This window comes from Cetorhinus maximus, chromosome 2, assembly GCF_964194155.1.
Source record: "Cetorhinus maximus chromosome 2, sCetMax3.hap1.1, whole genome shotgun sequence".
Taxonomy (NCBI): domain Eukaryota; kingdom Metazoa; phylum Chordata; class Chondrichthyes; order Lamniformes; family Cetorhinidae; genus Cetorhinus; species Cetorhinus maximus.
The window spans coordinates 38,931,897-38,958,482 of record NC_135880.1 but is presented as its reverse complement, the minus strand read 5'-3'; the positions used below and the strand labels follow the sequence as shown (position 1 = coordinate 38,958,482).

General features: G+C 42.7%; 1 protein-coding gene across 1 annotated transcript; it reads left to right on the top strand.

Moving 5' to 3' along the window:
- The first annotated feature begins 118 nt into the window (after window positions 1–118).
- crhbp (corticotropin releasing hormone binding protein) lies at window positions 119–25,001 on the top strand. Its single transcript, XM_078563448.1, has 7 exons — window positions 119–424; window positions 1,169–1,259; window positions 2,807–2,964; window positions 6,660–6,870; window positions 16,061–16,203; window positions 19,724–19,841; window positions 23,077–25,001. The coding sequence occupies exons 1-7, from the start codon at window positions 344–346 to the stop codon at window positions 23,232–23,234; spliced, it is 960 nt and encodes a 319-aa protein (XP_078419574.1). The 5' UTR covers window positions 119–343; the 3' UTR covers window positions 23,235–25,001.
- The last annotated feature ends 1,585 nt before the right edge of the window (window positions 25,002–26,586 follow it).

Genomic DNA, 26,586 nt, shown 5'->3' with positions numbered 1-26,586 from the left:
GTTGAACGTTGTGTTTTTAATTGCAGTTATATGGTATGCTGATAGAAGCTTGCTGTTCGGCTTATCGCTACTGGTGTCATATTGCATTTAAAGTGAACATGTGGGCTGATTTTTTTTCAGTCAATGTGGTAATGAGAATCTGTGTTCTGCCACCGTCACATTCACGTAACTTAGGTAAAAGCGATCGGGTAGCCTAGTAACTCGATTGTTATCAACGACTTCTACCCCCAGCATAAATTACAGACAGCTTTCAACGGAGTATAAAAGGCCAATTTCAATCATGTTCTCCAATACTCGTCAGTGACTGCAAGCTGCTAACACGCCGAGACAGACAGAAAGAAAGATGTCTTCTGGCTTCAAGGTTCCGCTACACATCTTGCTGCTGTGGCTGGTGACTCTCCAGGGACAAGCCAGATACATTGAGGTGGGACACTACCATCAGTCAGTGTCTGGGAGGCAGGAATTCCTCTGTCCACCCATGTGTTCATCCAGACAGTCGTCTGTCTCTTTTAGTCTTTATTTCTGTGATAAGAATTTGTTTTAACTATATTCCGAAGTTCTTCTTTCGTTCCCGCTGTGCGCTGAAATAAACCTGTTCTCTTTTTATATTCAACTGATAACCATCGCAAGCACGTGTTAATTTAAGCAACCCATTCTCAATCCTGTACTACTTCTAATGCCTATGTCCACGTTATTTTGACTTGCCTCATTTCCAGACCCCCTTAAAGCTTTCTTGCGAGGTAGTGAGACACTTTAGAGAGAGCGCTTTATTTAAATTTTGTTTTCAACCGGGGTTTTGAAATTAGATTAAGATTATCTATCAACTCAGATTAGCAGCGCGCACAAGCGACCCTTATGCGGGTTTTAAAAAATAATCCTGATGCAGGTGCTGCACAATAGATAAAGCTAATGAAATATTGCTGATCTGAAAGGTAAGGGGATAAGTTTTGTTGAAATTTGATTGACGGAAGCTGTAGGGAGATGTGCTTGTGTCTGATCTGTTTGTGTACGGTCTTAAATCGGAGCTATCAGCTATTATTTGAAGAATCCAGTTTAATACATTTCGACGAAAGTTTGCAAAAAGCTCACGTCCACGGCTTTATAATGTTTTCTTTTTGAATATGTGCACATCTGTGAAATTTAACATATTATTTCCAACTTTTTAAAGAAAAATGAAATAATCGAGGACACTTTAGGGCTTCTGAACCCCGAGCTGAAGCGAGAACTTCCTCAAGGGTACGTCTACAGCCGAAATCTGAGTGAGTATTATGGGCTGATTGCGGTTTGTATTGGTTGGAGGATTCACACACCCTGAACCGTTTCGGCTCAGATGGTTATACAAGCTAAACACAGATTCTGAAACTGCAGTCCCCAAGTTAACCCTGGAAGTGTTCAGGTTACTGCTGCCTGGTTATAGGTGTGCGATATTAAACTAAATACCTGACTTGTTCGTTTTTAAACCCGCTTCTCGTCATATGGGTGCTCCAGTTATAATCTTGCCCATTGGTTTGTTGACTCATGTACTGTTGACAATTGGGCGAGTTAGATTTAAACGATTTGTGAACAGTGACCAAATTTACCTTCGCTTGTTTCTGTTCTAAATCACAGCTTCAAATCCGATCACCGGGCCTATTTGGGGTGTTAAATTCATGTATGTTCTCCAAATTGGAATGAATGGGGTTTGCACGTCGCCCGGCCTCACTCTGAAGTAGAAAGCAACTGCGAGTGCTGGAAATCTGCAAAACAGGGTAGAAAAGAATGGGAATACTCTGAATTCTAGTTTAGACGAGAATTTGCCTGTGATAGGGCCAAAATAGCCAAAATGAAAGCGATACGTGCAGGTGAGCTGGCTGCCCCAGATGCCAGTGTCCTAAATGCCCACATGAGGTTGTAAAGCAATGGAATTTGTCACATTATGCCTGCTGTTGGTATCCTACAAGTACCATATTGGCTCAGGTTAGTTTGGAGTGAAAATTCCTAAATGAGATTCCTGGGGTGGGTGGGAGAGATGGAAATAATTGCATTCCTTGGCAATTAAAAGTAAGCTTTGCCATCAGTGATACTTTTATAACCAGGCACAATTTCTTGATAATTCCAACAACCCTTAATTTTTTGTTCATAGAATATAACACTTCTGTTTTTAAAGAAAGAGCCCTGATTATGCGATTGTTCAAGAATTGGTTTGGAGGAGTTATTGAGACCGGCATGGCAAGTGTTGAATTAATAGCAACAGCCCATGGTATCATGTGCAACCATTTTAATTGCTTCTGCTAGTTTGACTCCCTTACAAATGAGGAGCACAATAACTGCAGCGGTTCAGGAAGGCAGCTCACCTTCTCACAGGCAATTAGGGATGGGCAATAAATGTTGGCCCAGCCAACGACTGCCCACATCCCATGAATGAGTAAAATAAAACTCCGTCAGCTCTGTTTCCGAATTACGCCATTATTGTCTAAACTACGTAAGAGTTTGACTTGTTGAAAAGGAAATTAATGGTGAAGCCTACTCTTCGATAGCAGATATCTTCTAAAAACACAGCTGTGATGCTCAGCTCACTCATAATAATTTTGAAGAATTATAACCGTCATCTAAAAGGTGATAAGGCAGGCTATTCATCAATTCTCAATCTTTACTAAACTTACTGTTATAATCAGCAGATTGTAAAAATGAATGTTAACAAATGTATTGTTTTCACTTTTAGACTTTTAATTTGGAAGTGACAGAACTGGCTTCTAGTAAATGTAATTGTAGCCCTCCACTTTGGACATCAGATAGCTTATGTTTAATGCTTACTTAATGCCTACAGAATGTATTGACATGCTGAGTGTAGATGGACGGTTCACATTCAGTGCCGATCAGCCACAGCTCCATTGTGGTACCTTCTTCATTGGCAATCCAGATGAGATTATCTCCCTTGAATATAATTATGTCAACATAGACTGTCAAGGTGGAGACTTCCTCAAGGTAAGCACAAACAAGCTTGCTATTTAAAAAAAAAATCATTCAAGCTTTAATAAATAAGGCTGTTTCAAATACATATTGCTTATTTTATGTCTAAGCAAGCCTAATCTGATTAGTACTGTTACCTCCTATGTTTGATGGTTCCATTCTTTGTTAATTTTGTTCACCTATTGATGGTTCTTGGTCTTACTATCTCCCCTAATTTAAATGGATCCCTCACAATTCCTTCAGTGCTAAAGTTGCCTCCAAGATACCCTGTTTCCTCTTTCATGTCATAATTTATTTTCACCTCCACAATTTTTAACTTTCTTTTAAAACAAGGTCCATCCAAGGTCAGAATAATGCTCACCCTCTGGGGAAACTCTTGCAACAGTTCATGCATTGCTGGATAAGAAAACACTGATTTTTCTGATGGACAGTGACACTCTTGCTTCCAGAGTCCACTCTTTTCTCTCTCAGTTGAAGCCCGTTTTCCCAGTTAAACAATAATATTACACTCGGCGTACCTCTGAATTTTCCCCTCTTGATCTTTACGGTCTCTTAACACATTGGGGGCAATTTTAACCTAACTTGCTGGGTGGAAAATGGGTGCTTCAAGTCAGATGCCAATTTTAAACTCAGCTCGATTATTCTCTCCATTGGTTTCAATGAAGAGGAAAATCAAGCAGGGTGTAAAACAGGTATCTGACATGATCCTGCCTGCTTCAGTCCAGTGTTAGGTTAATAGTTTTCCTGTTCTTTGGCAGAAGAAAACCATGTGGAACTCCTCACCTCCCTCGGTCTTTCATTCCTCTTTCAAATAACAAGCTCTTAAAACCTATTTGCTACTTCCTGGCATATTCCATAATCTCCTCTATTACTGAGAACTAACACATTGAGTGACATCCAACTTCAGCTCGTCAGTTCCTGATGTGCTCAGAGATCCAAGATCAACATGCTAGTTTATTTCTCAGTTAACTTTAGCTCTTCATTCTCTTTCCTATGCAAACCAAACATTGTGTAACTCTTCTTCTGCCTCCCAAAGTCCTTTGTGTTTAAAGAAAGGATAACTTATTTCACTGTTTACGAAGGAGCAGGGCCACAGGAAAAAGTAAAGGCCTGAAGCTGGACTAGGCAGCTGTGTAATGCTGCCAGACTCCATTTCACATTGACAGCCCTGGAAAGAAGTTGGCAGTAGATGGGATCAAAAACATATGCTCAAGAGGAAAGAAAGCAAGTGGGCCAACATCAGCCATGGGAGGCAAGAGATATTTGCAGAGTGAGAGATAGACGATGATTTTAAAAATCAGCAAAAAATAGGGGAGAGTTGGTGATGATAATGCTTAGCGAATGAAAGACCTCGAGGCAGGTTAGGAACAAAGCATGATGGGAGGAAGTTATGATGGAAAAGTTTCACTTTTTTGGAACATGGGCATTACTGGCAAGGCCAGGATTTTTTGTCGTCTCCTTGAATCACTGCAGTCTGTGTGGTGGACACAAAGGGCTCCCACAAGGTTGTTAGGGAAGGAGTTCCAGGACTTTGACCCGGCGAAGGTGAAAGAATGATGATAATTCCAAGTCAGGATAGTGTATGACGTGGAGGTGATGGTCGTCCCTTGCATCCGGTTGCCCTTCTAAGTGTAGAGATCATAGGTTTGGAAGGTGCTGCTGAACTGTAACAAGGGGAGGGCATCTAAGTGGAAGTAGAGTGATTAGAGAAATGGATTGCTGAGAGATGGATTGAGATAAAAAGCAGAACAAGATGGACTGTGCAATACTCCATTCATTCCTTCCTCCACGAATAAGCAAAAAAGATAGAAATAAAAAAGGAATCTTGGGCTTGAAATTTTTAAAATTTGTTTGTGGGATGTGGGTATCGCTGGCTTGGCCAGCATTTATTGCCCTTGTTCAGAGTCAACCACATTGCTATGGTTCTGGAGTCACATGTAGGCCAGACCAGGTGAGGATGGCAGATTTCCTTCCCAAATCCTGGGCTTGATATGGGAACATGTGTGTAGTTATCTAAAAAGCAATACAAACAGTGAAACTTGTGTAACTGTGACAGACTCATCCTACAACAATTAAGATAGCCCAGGTGGATAAATAAATCCTGTCTCAGAGTGCATGTGACATCAAAGTTTTCAAACCAACCCCATTCTGTTTATACACAATTCCAATTTCATTAAATATTGCCAGTTATTGCTGAATTGAAGAAAAGAGAAAATTTGGGAAATAAAGAGTAGGCTGATCAACATTTTGTAGAAAAAGATGAATTAACATTATCCCATCTTTTGCTTTCAGATGCTGATATGACTGGTTGCGTTTCCCACCTTTCTGTTTTATTTCAAATATTCAGTAATTGTGGGCTGAATTTTACGCCTCATGGGCAGGCACGTGGCCGACACGATCAGGCGTAAAATATTGCAGGATGATGTCGGGTGAGCGTCCCGGTGTCATCCCGCATTCGCGTGATATTTCAGTCAGCAAGCGTGTGCAAAAGTCGGAAGAGTGCCTGCCGACAATTAAGAGGCAATTAAGCCCATTAACAGCGCAATTTACTCTGATTTTTCATTGCCTGTCCAACTTTACGATTGGCAGACAGGCGAATTGGCCAAGCGGCCTTTGCATTTTTCATCAAACCTCACCCATGGGCGGGATGAGATTTCCATAATAAAATAAAATATAGGTAAATTTCTGTGGACAGCATTTCCATTAGTTAAATTTTTAGGTGATTGATTATGATGCATTTTTCAGCTTTTGAAACCTTTGTTTTTGCTTTTTCAGGTTTTCAGCTCCCTGAGACATCTCTCTGCCTTCAGAGAGCTTTCTGTCAGCGCTGGCCCACGCCAGCGTTGATGTCAGCACCCGCATTGACCCTTCCCGCCCCCACCCTGACAGCACTGAGCTTTTCGGCGTGCGTTTCACACTGGCTGGCTGTTAATTGGCCGGCCAGCATGAAATCGCGGCCATGGGTTAATTCCGGTCAGTGACCCGTTTCCCGACTGCTCCCAGGCCCGCCGATCGCACCCACCCACCGAGCTGAAAATTCAGGCCTGTGTGTCTTTTTGTTTCTACTGGATTTTGAAATATTCATGCATTGCAACAGTGACTGACTCCAACACCGTTCACTGGCTGTGATGTGCTTTGTGATGTCCTTAGGCTGTGTGAAAGGTGTTGTACATATCTAATTGCAAGTTCCTTCTTCTGTTAAAAAAGCAAAATACTGCAGATACCAGGAATATGAAATAAAGAAAACAGGAAATGCTAAAAATACTCATTCGGCCAGGCAGCATCAATAGCAAGATAGAAGGAAACAGAGTTAACAGGCTGGATTTTAACAGCCCTCTAGGGGAGCGGAAAGGTGGAGGGTGGCGTGTGCCTGTCGTCTTCCTGCCGCCATGCCATCTCGCCAGTGGTGGAGAGGTGGCAGATGGCTGGGGGCACTAGGGATAGGGATAGCTGCCATGGGCAAGAGGTGGCCCTGGGCCCTGTAGATCCCTGAAGTGGGATCACCCTCTGTGAGACCCCCGCCATGATGACTAAATCCATCCCAACTTTTCAGGTGGGTGGCCTTCCATCAGGACTGATGAAAGGTCATAGACCTGAAAGGCTAACTCTTGTTTCTCTCTCCACAGATACTGCCTGACCTATTGAAAATTTCCAACATTTTCTCTTTTTATCCCTTCTGCTCTCCTAAATCATTTTGTATTGATGCACAGGTCTTTGATGGCTGGATATTGAAGGGTGAGAAATTTCCAAGCACCTTGGATCACCCCCTCCCCACCTCAGAGCGTTACATTGATTTTTGTGATAGCAACAATATCAGGACAATAATCAGGTCCTCTCAAAATGTGGCAATGCTGTTCTTCAGAATTCACACGCCTGGAAATGGATTTTCCTTAACAGTAAAGAAATTAATCAATCCTTTCCGTAAGTATAAAGAGATATTTATTTTGAGGAATATTTTTGCACGCTATGTACCATTTGGTAGTGATAAATTATCATAATGCCTTTTAGGAGTTAACTCTTTGCTCTCTGAATGCTATATTCCCATTTCTCACTGTTGTCTCCTGAAGGCATTCATGCTGGGTTACAGTTTCCTTACCACTGGCAGCTTTAGCTCAGTGTTGTCATGGCCTTGGAGAACGTTATTTAACTGTATGTGTGTGTTTGTGGGAGGGGAGGTTACCACAGCTTGCCTGACATCCAGATGCAAGAATTTTCCAAGATGGGCCACTGGATAGGAAAAGAGTGGGAACCCTGGTTGATTTGCCTTTTATTTCCTCCCCCCTTCCTCGTCCATGATGCTGAGGCTAGTTGTAACATCTCACTGCCATTCAAGCTGAGGTCAACATAGATTTCTGATTGAAATTTGATGATGACCTTACTTCTTACAATTCGAGCATCGAGTAGAGGGCTGATCGGCCTGAATTCTTAACTCTGTAGGGGTGCAAAGCGGGCAATATTTGGATTGCTGCCATTACACAACTACCTACTTCCTTTCCATTGAGTCAAATGTTTTTCCCAGTTACACTCCTCCTGAAGTTCAAAGTTCCACCCAGCCTATATGCATTCTTAAGAATGTACATAATCTAAATCCCACGTTAGATTTGAATTACGGTACACCACCATTCGTCTGTGTGCCTAAACATTCACTCCCTTCACCACTGGCATACCATAACTTCAGTATGTTCTATCTACAGAATGCACTGCAACAACTGACTAGGGCTTCTTTAGCTTTAGCCCTTAACCTCCACCACCTCAAACAGCAGCTGCATGGGAGCACCTCACCTCCAAGTTCCCTAGACTTTGACCAAGCACCAATGAAGGAGTGGTAATATATGTCCAAGTCAGGATGTTGTGTGACTTAAAGGGGAATTTGGAGGTGATAGTGTTGTCATGCATCCACTGCCCTTCAAGATGATGGCAATCAGAGGTTTGGGAGGTGCTGCCAAAATGTAACAAGAGCATGGGATCGAGACAGAATTAGGATCATTAGAGAAAAGTGAATGCTGAGAGACAGGTCCAGGATACGAGCAGCGTAAGTGGTGCAGTAATCCATTCTTTCAAGCACCTTCCTTCCTCTCTCTCTAATAATCAGAAAGATCTTTTTGATGGAGAGGGAGAAATGAGCCTAGGCATGGGAAAATGTGTGTGGTTTTCTGAGAAGCAATAAAAGTAGAGAAGCTTCTGGTACATGCCACACTCAGTGAAATGCTGCCTTTCACCTTGCCTCTGGAACGCAGCCATTCTATCCGTGTTTGGACTAAGGCTGTAATGAAATCTGAAGCCAAGTGGCCCTAGAGGAATCCAAACTGAGCATCGGTGAACAGGTTATAGGTGAGTAAGTACTACTTAATAACAGTGCCGACAACACCTCCCAGCACTTTGCAGTTGATTGAGAGTGGGCTAATGGTGTGGTAATTGCATATTGGATTTGTCCTGCTTTTTGTGGACAAGATATACCTAGGCAATTTTTCATATTGTCAGGCAGGTTTTTTGTTGTTCATGGGATGTGACCATCACTGGCAAGGCCAGCATTTTGTTGTCCATTCCTATTGTCCTTGAGGAATTGGTGAGCCGCCTTCTTGAATCGCTGCTTTATCGAGCGTAGGTACACCCACAGTCTTCTGGTAGTACAGAACTTGAGTATTGCTTGAAAAAAGACATGTTGTTGAGTGCAAGATGAAAAGCTTTGACAACAAGTGTCTTTTTTCAGCAACACACCCACGGTGCTGTTCGGAAGAGAGTTCTAGGCTTTTGACCGAATGACAGTGAAGAAATGGCCATATAGTTCCATGTCAGGATGGTGTGTGGCTTAGAGAGAAACTGGCAGTTGGTAATGTTCCCATGAGTCTGCTACCCTTGTCCTTCGAGGTGGTAGAGGTAGAAGATTTGGAAGATGCTGTCGAACGGGCCTTGGTGGGTTACTGCAGTGGACCTTGTATATGGTACACACTGCTGACACTGTGGGTTGATGGTAGGAATGAATGTTTAAAATGGGCCAAGGGGTGCGGATCGAGTGGGCTGCTTTGTCTTAGACGGTGCTGAACTGAGTGTTACTGGAGCTGCACTCATCCAGACAAGTGGAGAGTATTCCATCACACCCTGTTAGATGGTGCACAGGTTTTGAGGAGTCAGGAGCTGTTACTGACTGCTGACCTGTCTTTGTAGCCACAGTACCAATATGCCAGTGTTGTAGCTCAATGGAACAGCTTGGCTAGGGCTGCAGCTAGTTCAGGAACACAAGTCTTCAGCACTACAGCCAGGATGTTGTTGGGGCCCATAGCCTAACCTGTGTGATTCCTTTATCACATAGAGTGAATCAAATTGGCTGAAGACTGGCTTCTATGATAGCGAGGACCTCAGGAGGAGGCTGGAATGGATCTTCCACTTAACAATTCTGGCCAACGATAGTTGCAAACATTTCAGCCTTGCCTTTTGCATTCACACGCTGGGCTTCATCATTATTGAGAATATTTATAAAATGTCATCCTTCCATTAGTTTTTTAATTGTCCACCACCATTCATGGCTGCTTGTGGCAGGGCTGCAAAATTTTGACCTGATCTGTTGATTGTCTAATCCATCAATTGAACAAAAGAAACATGAAGAATGGGGGTTGTGCAAATTGTGAGGGGCTGGTTGGGGTGGTAGGGAGAGAGACATTTTATCCTTAGACACAAAGTTTACCTCTGTCATCAAAGTGAAAGTATGAAATAGAATGTAGATCATCGAGGCAACCCAATCATCTAATAAATGAAGGACATCCAAGGGGGAGAAATGATAGAAAGTCAAATAGATTTAATTACTTACCAAAATAACAGAGAGATGTGGAGGGAGGGACGTAGGATGCGGTCAATTACTAGCTAACAGGAGCTTTTAAAACTTGGAAAAGGTTCATACCTCACCCAGGCTGATAAATCTAGTTGCACAACAAATGCTTACCTGATAGTGACTTGAAAGAAAAATGCAGAAGGACACCCTAATACTGTCATTATTCCCCAGGATACCCATTAACCACATTATAAGACTGGACATGCAGTGCACATGTGGCAATAGATTGTATAGGCATATAAATTGTAGGAGGATGGTAAAAAGAGGAGTGGGGCCAATTAGAGACCAAAAAGGGGGTTTATGAAGGCAGGGGGCATTGCTGAGGTATTAAATGAATATTTTGCATCTGTCTTTACGAAGGAAGAAGATGCTACCAAGGCCAAGGTAAAAAAGGAGGTAGCTCAGACATGAGAAGGATTGAAAATTGAAAAGGAGGTGGTATTGGACAGGTTATCTGTACTTAAAATTCATAAAGCGCTGGGACCAGATGAGATGCACCCAAGAACACTGCAAGAAGTGAGAGTGGAATTTGCAGAGGCACTGGCCAAAATTTTTCAGTCTTCCTTAGACTCGGGAGTGGTGCCAGAGGACTGGAGAATTGCAAATGTTACACCCTTGTTCAAAAAAAGGGCTAAAGATTAGCCCAGCAACTACAGGCCAGTCAGATTAACTTTGTTGGTGGGGAACTAGAATCAATAATTCGGGACAAAATTAATAGTCACATGGACAAATGTGGGTTAATTAAGGAAAGGCAGCATGGATTTCTTAAAGGAAAATATGTTTAAAAGTTGCTGGAGTTTTTTGAAGAGGGTTGATGTGAATAATGCTATTGATGTGGTGTACATGGACTTCCAAAAGGCATGTGATACAGTGCCACACAACAGACTTGTGAGCAAAGTTATAGCTCATGGAATAAAAGGGACACTAGTAACATGGATACAGAATTTGCTGGGCGACAGGAAACAAAGAGTGTTGGTTAATGGATATTTTTTGTGCTGAAGGAAGGTTTGTAGTGGAGTTCCCCAGGGGTCAGTGTTAAGACCCGTGCTTTTCCTGATATATGTTAATGACTTAGACCTTGGTGTACAGGGCATAATTTCAAAGCTTGCGGACAACACAAAACCTGTAAGCATTGTGAACTGTGGGGAGGATAGTGTAAAACTTCTAAAGGACACAGACAAGTGATGGAATGGGTGGACAGATGAAGCTCAATGCAGCGATATGTGAAGTGATTCATTTTGGTAGGAAGTAAATGGAGAGACAAAATAAATAAAGGGTAACTCTAAAGACATTGCAAGAGCAGAGGGACCTGGGTGTTTATGTGCATAAGTCATTGAAGGTGGCGGAACCGTTTGAGAGAGTTGTTAATAAAGCATATAGTACCCTGGGCTTAGGGGCATCGAGTATTAGAGCAAGGAGATTATGTTGAACTTGTATAAGATAATAGTTTGGCCTCAACTGGAATATTGCGTACAATTCTGGGCGCTGTACTTTTGGAAGGATGTGAGGGTGCAGAAAAGATTCACGGGAATGGTCCCAATGATGAGGAACTTCAATTATGAAGATCAATTGGAGAAGTTAGGAATGTTTTCTTTAGAGAAAAGATGGTTGAGAGATGATCTGATGGAGGTATTCAAAATAATGAGGCGTTTGGACAGAAACTGTTCCCATTCATGAAAGGATCGAGAATGAAAGGTCATGGTTTTAAAGTAATTAGTAAAAGAAACAAAATTGATATGAGGAAAAACTTTATCACGCATCCAATGGTTAGGGTCTGGAATGCACTGCCTGAGAGTGTAGTGGAGGCAGGTTCAACTGAAGCGTTCAAAAGGGAATTTGACTGTTATCTGAAAAGGAAGAATGTGCAGCATTATGGGGAGAATGGAACTAGGTGAATTGTTCATTCGGAGAGCCGGTGCAGACACGATGGGCCAAATGGCCTCATTCTGAGCTGCAACAATTTTGTGGTTTTGTGATAACATGAGAACAACTGGAATATAAAAATATATTTATGATAGTCTTTTTGAGAACATTTCAAGCATGGGTAAGACAAACATTTAAAAATGAGGAAGGATTGGGACATCTTTGTTCCATTGAATAGGCATAGCACATCGCTGTGAAAAATTGTAGCGTCTAGATTTTAGTCATATACTATAAATCAATTGAATGGCATTATTAGACTAACATCAGTAGCACAGACAGCTATTGGGAACTTTAAAAATGTACCCACATGCAGTGTTTGATCATTCTGAATTCATTAGGTTATGGTAATAAACATGAATATTATACACATTATTATATTTCGAAAAATAATTTATCAGTATGCCATTAGTCATCTACAAAACCTCTGTAATATTTTGCAGTGGAACCTGCTGGATTGTTTTTCTCTTAAAGAGAACACAGGAGAAGTTAAACTGAGCTGTGAAAATTGTGCAATATTTACATTTTACCAAATATGTTCATATTGTTTATTATTGCAAAATAAAGACAATACTAACTGGATGTCTAGCCAAAGAGAATGGCATAGAAATTGGTATGTGTTATGTTTGTTTGTCGGGCATAAAACAGGCACAAAGAGCACTAATTCAGCAATGAGACCGCCTGCGCATGTCAGGTCCCACTGTCTAATTCATTTAAGCATTCCCTGGAGCATTCGAACTCCCCAATCATTATGGACGTGAGGATTTCTAGCAGCGAGACAGGTGCAGCAAAATTCACACCTCCCATTAGGCGGCTGCCCATGGAAGGGCGACTAGCAGCAGCTCATCCTAATGTTGCAGACGAGTTCCGAGAACCAACTTCTATTGATCTATTGATCTATTGATCCTCGGGCCTCTTGCTTTGGCCGCATGCTCCCTCTGCAACACTGGGCAAGGTTTTTGCGCCTCCACCACCACCACCCGCATCCCACACCACCCCCCACCACCCCCCCCCCCCCACCCCCCACTGCCCCCCTCAAGGGGGGTGAGCACAGAAGCAGGCAGACACAAAAATTTGCACCGTCGTCAGTGTGCCAGTTTGCTGGCACCATTCTGCCACCAGGCCATTTTTCTCTAGGTAGGATGGTGGCCAGCATATGGCAGGTAGCCAATTAAATGCCCACTTAAGGCCTATTGTCAGAGGCCGACTGGAATTTTCCAGTCGGCCTTGGGGCCCCTCATGCCCAGGAACTAGGCCAGCTTCCAGTGGATAAATGGGAGGCCAGAGCTCCAAGTAGGCTTTTAAAGTCTTCTCTGTCTCCCTGCCCCCAGCTGTGGCACAGGCTGCCGTATGGAGGGGTTCTCCCTCCTCTGTGGTGGCCTGGCTGCTGAGGCCATTTTTAATTTAAAGGTTTTAAAATGCACCAAGAGGTGCATTACCGCAACTGCAGGCTTCATCGCCTGAGCTGGAGACCCTTCTTTTGGCCCTCCAGCTTCCAGAGCCCACCTGCCATCCTTAACTGGAGGGTGGGCCAACCTTCTGCCCACTAATTGGCTACTTTGGAGCAAATCACTGATGGGTGACTTTTCTACATGCAGTGTGGGGCTCTGACCCCCCCTTTGACCCAACCTTGGGATCCCAACCCAAATTCCTGCCCACTGAGTCTGGACCTGAAAACCTACCAGGATTAATTCCTAGCCTTGCATATAGAACTCATCCTTGGAAATTGACTGTCAACCAAGAATTCACTTAAAACAATATGCTTTAATCGAAAGGTATAATGAAGCTTTCATTGCAGCCTAGAAGAAAAGCAAGCTTTCTAAGTAGCTACCACGTGCTCTGATGGGCGCAACAAGCGTTGAGTATAGCTTCATGCATGTTGGCTTTTTAAACATTACACAACCATTAATCAGTTCATGGCTCGAGCTGAGCAAATGCGTTATGAGAATTGTATATTAGCCCCTCAAACAAAAGTAATATAGCACACAATAGTGTTCAAATAGGCTTATAATTCTTTTTCTCTAGAAAATGTGTTCCAACACATTTATCTTTTCAACATTGCAAACTACGTTAACTGTATATGCACCCTGTTTGGTTATTAACTCCAATTGTTTGAAGTAATTGATTCATGCATGGTTTGTAAGATTAGGGAGTAATCCAATGTCTGACGTGTACTAATAGATGCCATGTGGGACATAGTGAATGTGCAGTACTTCAAGTGCCAGCAATATTTCAGGAAAGATTGGGTGCAGGAGAACACAACCCAAATTTCGTCCACAAAGAATAGCCACAATGATGTTCAGTTTGTACATCTATATATCAATAGTGATGGAACATTATCTTAAAAAGGGCACAGCATTCCCATATCTGTTTGAACATTATATTCAATGCCTTACTTTAGTTGAATTGTTGATAGGAGTAATGAACTTCAGTTTCTTTAGAATACTTTGGCCCACATTTTACTCCCTTGTGGAAGTGGGATGGCTCAATTATTCACCAAATTGATGTGTTCCTGATTCGGGCCAATTATGCAAGTCATTAACTTCCTTTTGGTAGGATGCCCAGGTTGCACTAGGGAGTCTGCCAGTATTGGGCCTCAAATCCAGAATGTTTTTACGTTTGGAATCGCCCTTCTGGTCTCTGCAATCGATTGATTTTACAGGCATTTTGGATTTTTAAAATGTAAAGTATTTCTCTCCACCCCTGTAGCAGGGCTGGGTTCCAGAGGTGAACAGGCATCCTTGGCACCTAGCATTGCCATGGCACAGGTGAAGAAAAATACATCAGACAATGTATATCTGGTATTTACATATCTTTTACAAGAGTTAATTGAAAAATAGGTTGGCGTATTGTATGTCACAGGTGTCTCCAGATGGGGAAATGGGAATGGCATGATGAAACATATCCATGTATTGTACTTGGATTTCCAGAAGGCATTTGATAAGATGCTACATCAAAAGTTATTACGGAAAATAAGAGGACATGGTGTAGGGGGTAATATATTAGCATGCATAGAAGATAGACTGGCTGGCAGAAAGCAGAGTGTACATAAATGGGTCTTATTTGGATTGGCAGGATGTGACGAGTGGAGTCCCACAAGGATCTGTGCTGGGGACTCAACTTTTTGCGATTTACATCAATGACTTAGGTGAGGGGAGTGAAGACATGGTAGCTAAATTTGCAGATGACACAAAGATAGGTAGGAAAATATGTTGTGAAGAGAACATGAGGAGGTTGCAGATGGATATAGATAGGTTTAGTGAGTGAGCAAAGATCTGGCAAATGGGGCTTAATGTGGGAAAATGTAAAATTGTTCACTTTGGCACTTTGGAAGAACAAAAAAGCAGAATATTAGTTAAATGGAGAATGGCTGCATAATTCTGAGATGCAGAGGGATCTAGGTGTTCGAATGCATGAGTCACAAATAGTTGGTTGCACGTACAGCAAGTAATTAAGAAGGCTAATGGAATGCTATCCTTTATTATGAGAGGGATTGAACATAAAAGTAAGGATGTTATGCTTCAGTTATACAGATGGCACCTTGAATACTGTGTGCAGTTTTGGTCTCCTTATTTAAGGAAGGATGTAAATACATTGGAGGCGGTTCAAAGGAGGTTTACTAGATTGATACCTGGAATGAGAGTGTTGTCTTATGAGGAAAGGTTGGACAGACTGGGCCTGTTTCCACTGGAGTTTAGAAGAGTGAGGGGTGATTTGATTGAAGTGTACAAGATCCTGAACGGCCTTGACAAGGTGGACATCGAAAGGATGTTTCTTCTTGTAGGTGAGTCCTGAACTAGAGGGCACTGTTTTAAAATTAGGGATCGCTCTTTTAGGACAGAGATGAGGAGAAATTTTTTCTCTCAGAGGGTTACGCGATTTTGGAACTCTCTGCCTCAGAAGGCCATGGAGGCAGGGTCATTAAATATTTTTAAGGCGGAGGTAGATAGATTCTTGTTAGGCAAGGGAATCAAAGGTTATCGGGGGTAGATGGGAACGTGGAAATCAAAACACAAGGAGATCAGCCATGATCTTACTGAATGGTGGAGCAGGTTTGAGGGGCTGAATGGTCTACTCCTGTCCTTATTTCTTATGTTCTTATGTTCATGATCCACTTCCCACTGCTACCCACCTGATCCACAGAAGGAGGCGAAAACTCTGTTTCACCATGTTTGGAAAATGGACTGGTGAAAATGAGTAAAATTATAATGAAGATGAAAATAAATAGAACAAGCAAAATAAAATAATGATGGAAAAAAGGTTGGCATTCAAAGTGGAGAACTCCAGTGCAGGCCTTTAAGAGCTGAAGAGCTTGTACTTTTGTAGCTATTCTGGCTCTGAAATATTGTTTGCTCTTCCACAAAGCTTGTAACGTGATTTCGCAGACTCCTGATGGAAGATTCACGATGGTCATTCCTCATCAGAAGAGAAACTGCAGCTTTTCCATCATTTACCCAACTGAAATCATGATCTCTGAGCTGACCCTGGGACATTTCAATGACCTGCAGGTAATTATTATCCACAGGGATGAAGGTTGGGTTACAATTTTGTGTAATTTATCACATCACATAATACTTTAGCACATGTATAATTTATTTTTAAAAACATTATGAAAAGCATGCTGCTGGATCTGCAAAATTTGAAGAACCTTACAGGTTGCAGGATTTTGGATATTTTAGGGATGGGGGCAAATACATGACAACACATGAAAACTGCTCAGAAACTTCCCAAGGACTGAGGAGGGTGAGAAGTTATAAAGGTGCTTTCTCTGGATTGGGATAATGGAACATCAGCTAGAATTTTGTTATCTCAATCCTGGCTCATAAAAGCATAGGCATATAGCACAGAATCATCCCTGGTTTGATGCTAATTGCTATTAACTTGCCAGTCTCACTGCAGAGGTTACAAAGATGATTGTCATTGCTATAAACTCAATTTCTTAGCCACCAGCTCCATCCCTCTTGCTGGCAACTGCCTGAGGCTGAACCATAATGTTCATAACCTTGCTGTCATAGCTGACCACAAGATGAATGTTTGACCACATTTACCTGTCATCGCTGAGGCTGCCTATTTCCACCTCAGTAACATTGCCTGACTCCATTCCTCTGCCTCAGCTCATCTGCTGAATCCCCCATTCATGCCTTTGTTCCTTCTAGACTTGACCGTTGCAATACACTGCTGGCCAGCCTCCCATGTTCTATCCTCTAAACTTGAGGTCATCCAAAGCTCTGCTGCCCATGTCCTAACTTGCACCAAGTCTGGTTCACCTATCATGTTTGTGCTTTCTGACCTACATTAGCTCCAAGTTAAGCGATGTCTCGATTTTGAAATTCTCATCCTTGTTTTCAGATCCCTCCAAGGCCTTGCCCCTCTTTATCTCTGTAATCCCTCCAACTCTGGCCTTTTGAGCATGCTCGATTTGAATCACTCCTGGCAGCAGTGCCTTCAGCTGCCTAGGGCCTAAGCTCTGGAATTCCCTCCCTAAACCTCTCCGCCTCTCTACCTCTCTTTAAGCTGCTACTTGAAACTTCCCTTTTTGACCAAGCTTTTGATCATCTGCCTAAATATCTCCTTATGTCACTGAAAGCTTTATAACGCTCCTATGAAGTGCCTCGAGATGTTTATGTTTAAGGTGCTATATAAATGCAAGTTATTGATGTTTTTGTTGAAATAGGAAATGAAAATGTGATACTAGTAAATGTTTTCCTGCTGTCAGGTTAAAGGCATTATGTTGGGATAGAATAGAAATGGTGGGGTAAGAGCAGCTATAATCTGCTAATAGCTAACTGTACTTGACCTAGAGTGCTTGTTGCTAACACTTGATGCAAAAAGTGGAAAATGTTTCATTTCTCAACTGATGAGCAAAATATTCACACCCACAGAAAAAAGCAAATTGAGAAAATTTAGCAAATTCCCCTGTATGGGGATTATTATGACCTTCACAAAATAATTGTTCATAGCGCATACTAAAATAAGCCTAGATCACAAATCTGCAATATAGTAATTTTGTACAAATATAATCAACTCTCAGAAGTTGAATGTATCTTGGTGCCTGGTTTCAACAATCATAGCTATATTCATTGCAATCCACAGTGTATATATATATATATATATATAATATATATGTATATATATTATATTTATATATATCTCTTTCTGTGCTGTACTTTTCTATGGTTCTATGTTTCTATGTTACCTTAGATAGGAATATACTGTTAATCTTCACTGTCACACACTAGGATTCAGCTCCTCATCATATTGAAGGTAGCTACTGAAAATGACAAGGATTCATTAGGTTTTGTGTCATTCTCTGGCCAGTGAAAATGGATTTCTGCTTGTGTGAATTTGTGAACATATGTAAAGCCCTGCTCACAGGCATCCAACTGTTGGCTGGCTCTCTGCTAACAAGACAATTTTAACTTTCATCTGTGAATTATACTGCAGTTGGTGAGATGCCAAAGCAGTGTGACACGACCCCCTGGAGGTGGGTTCAGACCACTTTGATAAATTGAATTCAAGCAACTTGACATCTGAATTATACTTCACAGCTTATGTTGATGCAAAGCCAAAAACAGCTTCATAGCTATATAAGCTGTATAGTATAACTGGAATAGCAAGGACAGCTGTTTCAATACAGATAGAATCTTCACCTCGCTACCGTCTCTATTCCCATGGCAACCTACCTGTTAATGTTCAGCACATTGAACATGAAACTCCTGCAGAATTATCACACATCCGCTGACAGATATGACATCTGGAACATGTTTCCAAGTTGTACCCAGTGGGCTATAATGTGAAGTTTGATTCAGGTAATTCCATATCTACCTCACCCGAGGAGAGAGACTTTTTATGTCTTTAGAACAAATAAATACAGGATGGATTCATTTCATCAATGTAAACATCAACCAACATTGTTACAAATGTGAAGTTTGAACATTTTGGGACTGTGTCTTTAATTTAGGGTAAGATGGAGGAATGAAAGTGGTCATGTGACCTGTTCTGCAGACAACAAGCTTGGGTGGCTTAGTTGTTAAAGGGGGCCCAGATGGTTTTACTGGAAAGAAAGAATGGCTGTGCTGACAGTGGATACTCTGTTAGTCTCCTAGCCCCAGGGAGGTGTAAGAAATATCAGGTTTTTTAAACAGTTATATTTAAATTATCTATTTAATTCCAAAATAGAATGAAGTTGGGATCTAGAGTATAGCTAATTAGCATTTCTACCTGGATACACGATCCATGTGATTCATATTGCCTTGGAGATGGGCATTGAGAGGGAAGAGTCCTTGGGAAGCCATTGCAAGATCAGGTTGCAGGTTTTCCTAAGAATATCACTGAACCTAACAAACAGGGTCTGCAAGAATCTGAGAGAAAGGGAGCAGAGAGATAGAGGCTCTGTTGTTCACCACACAAAATGCTGGTAGGAGCTTGCGCTCAAATTGAAGAGGCCAAGGTTGTGAGGGTTTAAACGAAGCTAAAAGAGACATCTAGTTTTGGCTCTGCAGAGTAACACAAACCGTGAAAGTTCAGGTATTAGAAGTTATTCGGCTGGCAAAGGAAAAAAGAGCTAAGTATCCCTTTGGGCTGGTTCCTGGAGAATGAAGTGTCCACTCAAAGGACAGATTAAAGTATAACCCATGGCAAGGAGATTTTCAGTCATTTTACATGTTAAATGGGCGATCTTTTACGTGGTTTAGAGTGTAAGTTGCCTAATGACATAGTGTTTTAGCAATTTTGTTTTTAGTTAATGTGTTACAGTCAAAGTCTTAAAATTGAAATCTTGCTGTGTGATCCTTTCAACCAATCACTGGAATTTCAAATTTCTTTTTATAAATTATCGATCTCTATAGGTATCGTAACAACATAAAGCCTTTCGGTTAGAATTTACATTTTCTTTCAAGCTAAACTGACATGACCAATATCTTTACCTTCTGTCGAATGTGGATCTTAGTAGATTACTTTGTGATTTACCCTCTATCGATTACCACACATGAATGAGCTGTATGGATTTCCTTGTGTCGTCTTCATTAGATACCTGTTAAAAGCTGTGGTGGAGCAACTGATTTTGTGCAACTTTTGGGAGGGAATAGACTGGACCCCAGCAGGATGTACCCAGTGGCTGACATTTGCTACTCTTTCAGTGGACCAGGTGAGAGAGATTGATTCCATAAATCCAACCATCCACAGGTGGGTTAACAGGACACTTCTACTTTAAAAATATATATTTCCATTTCTGGAAGGACATTTTAAAAAAAAGAGAGATAAATAAATATTTATGTCTAAATATTTATTACAGTTTATTAATGATGTGCTGATCATTTGTGATGTTTATTGGGATTTGCAGGGCTATCGTGAAAGAGCAGTTGAGTGGGACAATCGGTTAGCTCCTTCATAGAGATGTGATGGGCTGAAAGGTTTCCTTCTGTGCTGTGTGGTTCTATGATGTCAACATTTTAAATTCAACTTTGTCTTATCCCAAGTAACCCTTTCTGTCAGAATTTTATTTCCTTTCAATTTGTGCCTGCCCAATGGAGTTGAGGTATGAGGCAGATTTTTGATCTAATAACTAAGTACTCAATTTGTTTCACTGCATAAAACATCAGCGTCTGGTAATTTTAATACAATTCTCGCACGCTTGTTGCTGATTCATTTCTGTTGGCTCTGTATGAGTTTGTAGAAGTGATTGGTGGTTTGCAAATTGTTTCAAGTTGATGACGTCAACAGGGAATGGTGCTGCACATGGGGAAGGCCTTGGTTTTGACTTCAGGGGTCTTAGTCAGGCTTGCTCTCAATCATGGGTTCTGTAGTAGCCATTCCCCCAGGGATCACGGCATGTGAGACAGAAGGAGTAGAGGCAAAACAGATTAGGACGAGGTGCTCATAGATGGAGGAGGAGATGGGGGTGGAAGGGTTCTTAATGTCCTCTCCACCCAGGGTTTCGGAGTAGCATTTCTCTTACCTCAGCCTAACCCAGAAGCATTGTGTGCATTGACTCAATTTTAAAAAGAGGTGTACATGGAAATCTACTGCTTCTTGTAGGCAGACCTGCAACCTCTGCCAGTGGCAGAGCAGGTCACTGTGGCCCTGAATTTCTTTATGTCAGAATCTTTCCAAGCTGGAGCAGACAACATCTGTAACATCTCCCAATTAACTGTCCATTGTTGCATAAGGGAGGCGGCTGATGCTCTCATGCCAGGAGAAGGGAGCCCATTGTCTTCGCGTCATTGGCTTTGCCACAATAATGGCACAGATTGCCTTTGTGCAGCTATGGCTTTGCAGCAAGGCAACAGAACATATCCTGTTTCCAACCTGCCAATCTCATTTACAGTTTCACTGAACACAACCCAAAATCTCCATTCTACAGCAGCCCCACCTGAACTTCACTCTGTCACTGACCACCACTGCTTGGCCACAATGCTCAAATAAAAGCCACCACAAAATTGCCATTCCAAACCAGCTTTATCAAACAAGCCATTCAATGTTCTATATGACCAACTAATCATTCTTATGCATCCCCTTATTCCTGTCTTGTGGGTGTTTTTGTCTGGCTTAGTGCTCCTATACAATGGCTGCAACATAGCTTCTGACTCTCTCAGACTTGTCAGAGCAACAAGCATTTTTGTGTGCATGTTCATCAGCCTTTTCCTATATGTTGCTCTATCAAAATCTTCATTTGTGTCCTCTGCAACAAAACCTTTGTACAGGAGTAGGACATTTAGCTCCCTCAGCCTGTTCCACCATTCGTTAAGATCATGGCTGACCTGCGACCTAACACCATATACCCGTCTTCATGGGATGTGGGCTTCGCTGGCTGGGCCAGCATTTATTGCTCATCCCTAATTGCCCTTGAGAAGGTGGTGGTGAGCTGCCTTCTTGAACCGCTGCAGTCCATGTAGTGTAGGTACACCCACAGTGCTGTTAGGGAGAGAGTTCCAGGACTTTGACTCCTTCTGGGGAGCTGGCAATTGTGCTACCCTTTTCCCCCAGCCTTGGCTGCACGCCACTCATGCCCCATGACTCATCACATGCAGATCCTGCCTCTACACTACCATCTAAAGTAAATGCAGTGCCAGTATCTCAAGTATCTCAGCAAGTAGTTGTGAGTGTGAGATTGAATGACGGTGTTTCTTTATCATTCGTGTCCTGCTGCTCTTGCACTTCACTCTTCTGCTGCATCAGTTCTTGACCAGATGGCAGTTCTTGGGTATCTGAAAGGAGAAAGGCACAAAGGTAGTGCTGGGAGTGAGGTGGAGGTGAAGGGTGTTGGGGGGACATGGTGTTAAGCAACATGCGCATGCTTAGAGCATCTGCAGCTTGTATATCAGCAGAGATTGTGGGATGAAAGGAAAAGGTGGATAAGGCAGCATCAAGCCAATGTCATGACCACATGACAGCCTTCTCCTTCAAGGATGTTATGCATTTCCCTGCTGGTATGGGCCTCCTTGTCTTGCAAGAAAGAGGAAAGTGTTGTCATTGAGTGTGGTGCAATGTGTATGGGTGATGCGCCTTCCACAGTTGAATAGCTGGCAATGTTGGCAAACTGAGATGTGGATGTGAGATTTGCAACATTAGGTATGTGAGGATGAGGTGAGATGTTTGGTATGAATGCTTGATGGAGAATGTTGGTAGGTGAGTGGTAAATGAAGCACTGTGGGAAACTAGTGGTTCATTTGTAAGGGTATGACATTTGACGATGCATTCACTGACCTTGACCATTCCTGTGAGGTCATTAAACTTCCTCCTGCACTGCTCCCAAGTCCTCAGGGCTAGACTGTTTGGAATGACAGCAGTGACTAACCTCTCCCACTGCCTTCTTAGTGTCTGGTGGGTCTCAGGCCCCTATAGGTAGAGGAACTCTCTCTTCCTGTCCACCCACTGCACCAAGGCCTCTAGTGCTGCATCAGAGAATATTGGTACATGCTTTCTGCCCTGTTGCATCATTTGCACTGTTCTTCCTCAGCCACTTTCAGCACCACCTGCAGCCAGAATACACTTCCCCTTTAAGAAAGACAGCCTCAGATGAAACTGGGCCCTCTGCTGAGATGTGGAGGCACTCAGCTACGCATTTAGCACTTGGCTGCACACTACCACCATCAGAATTGACAGACAGTGTGAAGATTGTGTGTTGCCTGCATCACCTTGAAAGGGTGGAGTCAATAAGACATCATGAGCCCCATGCCTGGCTTTGGGATTTATCCAATTTCTACCCCTATGATTGTATAGTATAACTTTGCTAAACTTTAGAAGGTGGGATTAGTATGCTGTACAATTCTGTCAAATCCTCCTGTGCTTGCTGGTAACCACTGCAGTCAGACTCACAGCAGTAGACTTTTAAGAACCAGTTGAAAGCAATTTTTTTAAAACTGAAAAATCTTTCATTACAGCACAGATGAAGATCGGCTGTGACAACACCGTGGTGCGCATTGTGTCCAGTGGCAAGTACATAAATCGCCTCACATTTGAGTATCGCCAGCTGCCACAGCATGAGTTGGACAAACAAAATGAAAACGGAGTTGAGGATTTTTGCTACGCTGCTGATTGAGTGAACCCCTCTCCACATATTCCTCCCACTCTCCGATTGAAGGAGTAAAGCTGTAGCACAGCTGTAATTCTGTCAAAAATACATTATGGGATCTGTAGTGGACGTTTGTTACTACTTTGTTAATTCATTTATTATAACTTCGCCAGATAGCTGTTAAATTGCCTTTCTGGTTAATTGACTCTTTGGTGGGTTCCTGCTGCTTTGCCAGTCAATTAGTCAGTAAATGTTTAGTTAGATTAGCAGCTAGAATGGTCAATAGACCATCAGAAAAATGTTCCATTGCTTGCTAAAACCTTATTTCTTTCAATTGTGAGATCAAATTATACTTACTTTATATTTATTGTTTAAAAACGATTCTGTTACACTGGGCCACCAGCATTGTATAAAACACTTTGTGAAGCAATCAAATACTGTGTAAATAAAGATAATTAACAGCAAAATCTTTATTCTGTGCTATGCTGGTGTGGTCATTTTGTTTTGTTCTGAAAGAAGTTGTAAACTCAGTATATACTTGGAAAGTCTTAAAATCCCTCAGAGGAAGGATCACCAGTCCCTCTACAATTGTGTCAAAGACACTGCATTGGTTAATATTGATGAGGTAGCAGCCTAACTTTTTTCAGGTATCAAATTCATGTTAAAATTCCAAAAGCGAGGCACATACACATTTAGACTATTGATTTCAAAGAGCAAGATGGGAATTTTAACCTGGGTAAAATGTTGGGATTGGGTGGTGGTTAAAGGTTTAGATGGGTAAAAATCCTGAGTGCGTTGGGATGCTGGCTCCAACTCAGCGACTTCTGGATTTTATTATAGCTGGAAATAGGGTGGCAACCAATCCACTGCCAAGAGGAAAGTTAACATTTTAAATATGGACTGCTTCCTGTCTTCCCCCACCCCTCCACAAGTTCCCCCCACTATCACATCCCCACCACCTCCAAACAAACACCCCCTGGATCAGAACATTCCATGATTTGAGGTTCAGACACCCCAACCCCCTCACCTGGGTCAGGGATTAGCCCACCATGGGCTGGGCATTGCACTACCCCTGAGGTTGGAGATCAGAATTCCTTTGGAATTAGATATCCCTGGGATGAGCGATCAAACCCACTTGATGATCAGACACCCACCAGGGTCAGGGATCGGACCCCCACCTGGTATTGGAGATTGGGCCCCACTTCGGTTTGGATAACTCTGGGTCAAGGCTCAGACTTGTTCTGGGATTGGACGCCCACCAGAGTCTGGGAACTGATTTATCCCCTCCCCCATGATCCGATGCCCCAGGATCAGACACTTTCCCTGCCAAAGAGTCTGGGATTTGACCTACCTGGTCCTGTAGTCACCACCATTGTGCTCCCTGCCTGACTGGAAGCCAAACCTGTCAATCGGGCTGAGCAGGTAATCTATGAATGACAGAAGATGCGTTCTGTGTGTTAAGACTCCAGTATATGTGAGAAAAACAAAGACTTTCTGGTTTCCCAACTATTAGACCGCCAACCCACCCCTTCTGGTGTCACTCCCAGCTTGCCAGTAAGAAAAACTACTCCACCCAAAGAAGTGAAAGGAGAGTTCAGACAAGTGTTCCCCTTTAAGTAGCTGATACAGCATTTCTAATAAGAGGTTTTAATATTATTAAGTATAGTCATATTATTTAGTATGTTGTCATAATTAAATTCTTTTAATAAACATTTGAATGGCATAAGAATCTGTATATTGAAGTTTAATCATCTATATTTAACTCGAAGACAAAATAAAGTAAAATAGACCATCTATTTTTTCAAACGTTCTGTTTTATTGACAACTTGTCGTATCACCTGTTGTTACATCTTCTTTATTCTCTGTGATTCACATTAAAGTTACCGCACTCAGCGGGCAGAATTCTCCAGCACCCCCCATGGCGGGTTTCCCATAGCAGGGCCAGCGATCCATTGAAACCCCCGTTTACATCGGCTGGGCCGGAAGACCTGGTTGGTATGATGGGATGGGAGAACTCCGCCCAACAAGACAGTTCAGGTCACATTATCACATCTCAAACTGCAACCTAACATGTTTTATATGGGTTGGTTTTGCAACACTTTGGCCGGAATTTTCCATCCCCGTTGGCGTCGGGCATCATGGCGGGCGTGAGCGGACAACACGGCCAGAAGGCCAAAAATCGATTTCACGACGTCGTGAAACAAGTTTGTGATCATCTGCTCCACTTGTCATTTCCCACCGCTGCTCAGTGGGAGCGCAATTTTAATACATTTGGATATCATTATAAGCCCTGCTCGCCAGAATCATCCCCCTCACGCTGGGTCATCCGGGTGTTTCACAATAGCATTTAAAGGGCATGCACCTGGCAAGCTGAACTTCGAGGGGAACTCGGAGGTGAGTGCTCACTAACATTGCGCAGTGCTCACAAGGGCTACCTGTTCGACTTCAAGGAAGAGGCGCTGCACACTCAGGTGAGGTCACAGGTAAGTTGCTTTTTCCTGGCTGGCTGACAGTGCGGTGCTGGGACAAGGGCTGCACTGTCGTTCAGTCAAGTTATGGGGGGGCAGATGGCAGCACAGTCTGATGGTGGTGCACAAGCACATGCAGGAGTGCAGGGGGAAGGAAGTGGCCATGCATTAGGGAAACGTATAAAGTGATCATTCCTCAGCAGCTGAGTCAGTTCAGATACAGCCACATTGACATGCTTGGAACCTGGCCTCTAGCTTATCTGCCCACTCAAGTAACGCAGAGGCATGAAAGTTCCACCAAATTCTCCAGAGCTTTTCACCCCTCAGGCACAGACTGCAAACTAGTGAGTGTTTTAGTGGACTGCAGAACAGCTGGATGACTGGGTGCATTGTACAATCTCCTTGCTAAAGCTGGCCATGGAGCAGTCACTGGTGGAGGTGCTCACAGCCCTTTGCAATACCATCATCCTGGTTTGGACCAGTCTCCCCCATGGTTCAAGCTAACAGTGCAACCTTGCAGGTTAGGAGAATGCCTGCGCCTGAGCTGAGAGCACAGCATGCAGTCCAATGGGCAAGCTGCCGCCAATCGGTCAGGTAGAGTGGAGTGGAGGTGGGTGGGGTTTTGGGCAACCATGCAGCGCACTAAACTCTGGCCATCAAAGTAGTAACCAGCACTCTCCAGCAAGCGGGGCCTTCAGACGTAATGTTGGAGCCTATGGATCCTCTTTGCATGCTTGCTGTCAGTGGTGGCCGAGGTGGTACTAATGATAGAGTTGATCAGCAGAGACTTCATAGGTGGAAGCTCTCAACAGCAGCTAAACATGTGCTTACACTTCAAACTCCATCTCTACACTACTAACTACTAACTACAGAGGTAGCCTGCGCTACTGCCCTATTGGATACTAAGATCA

What these genes read in the sequence shown, in the direction of transcription:
- crhbp (XM_078563448.1), top strand. Translation starts at nt 344, where the DNA reads ATGTCTTCTGGCTTCAAGGTTCCGCTACACATCTTGCTGCTGTGGCTG. An exon ending in CGTCTACAGCCGAAATCTGA is followed by an intron (nt 1,260 to 2,806) that starts GTGAGTATTATG and finishes TAATGCCTACAG; the next exon opens with AATGTATTGACATGCTGAGT. An exon ending in CTACTCTTTCAGTGGACCAG is followed by an intron (nt 19,842 to 23,076) that starts GTGAGAGAGATT and finishes CTTTCATTACAG; the next exon opens with CACAGATGAAGATCGGCTGT.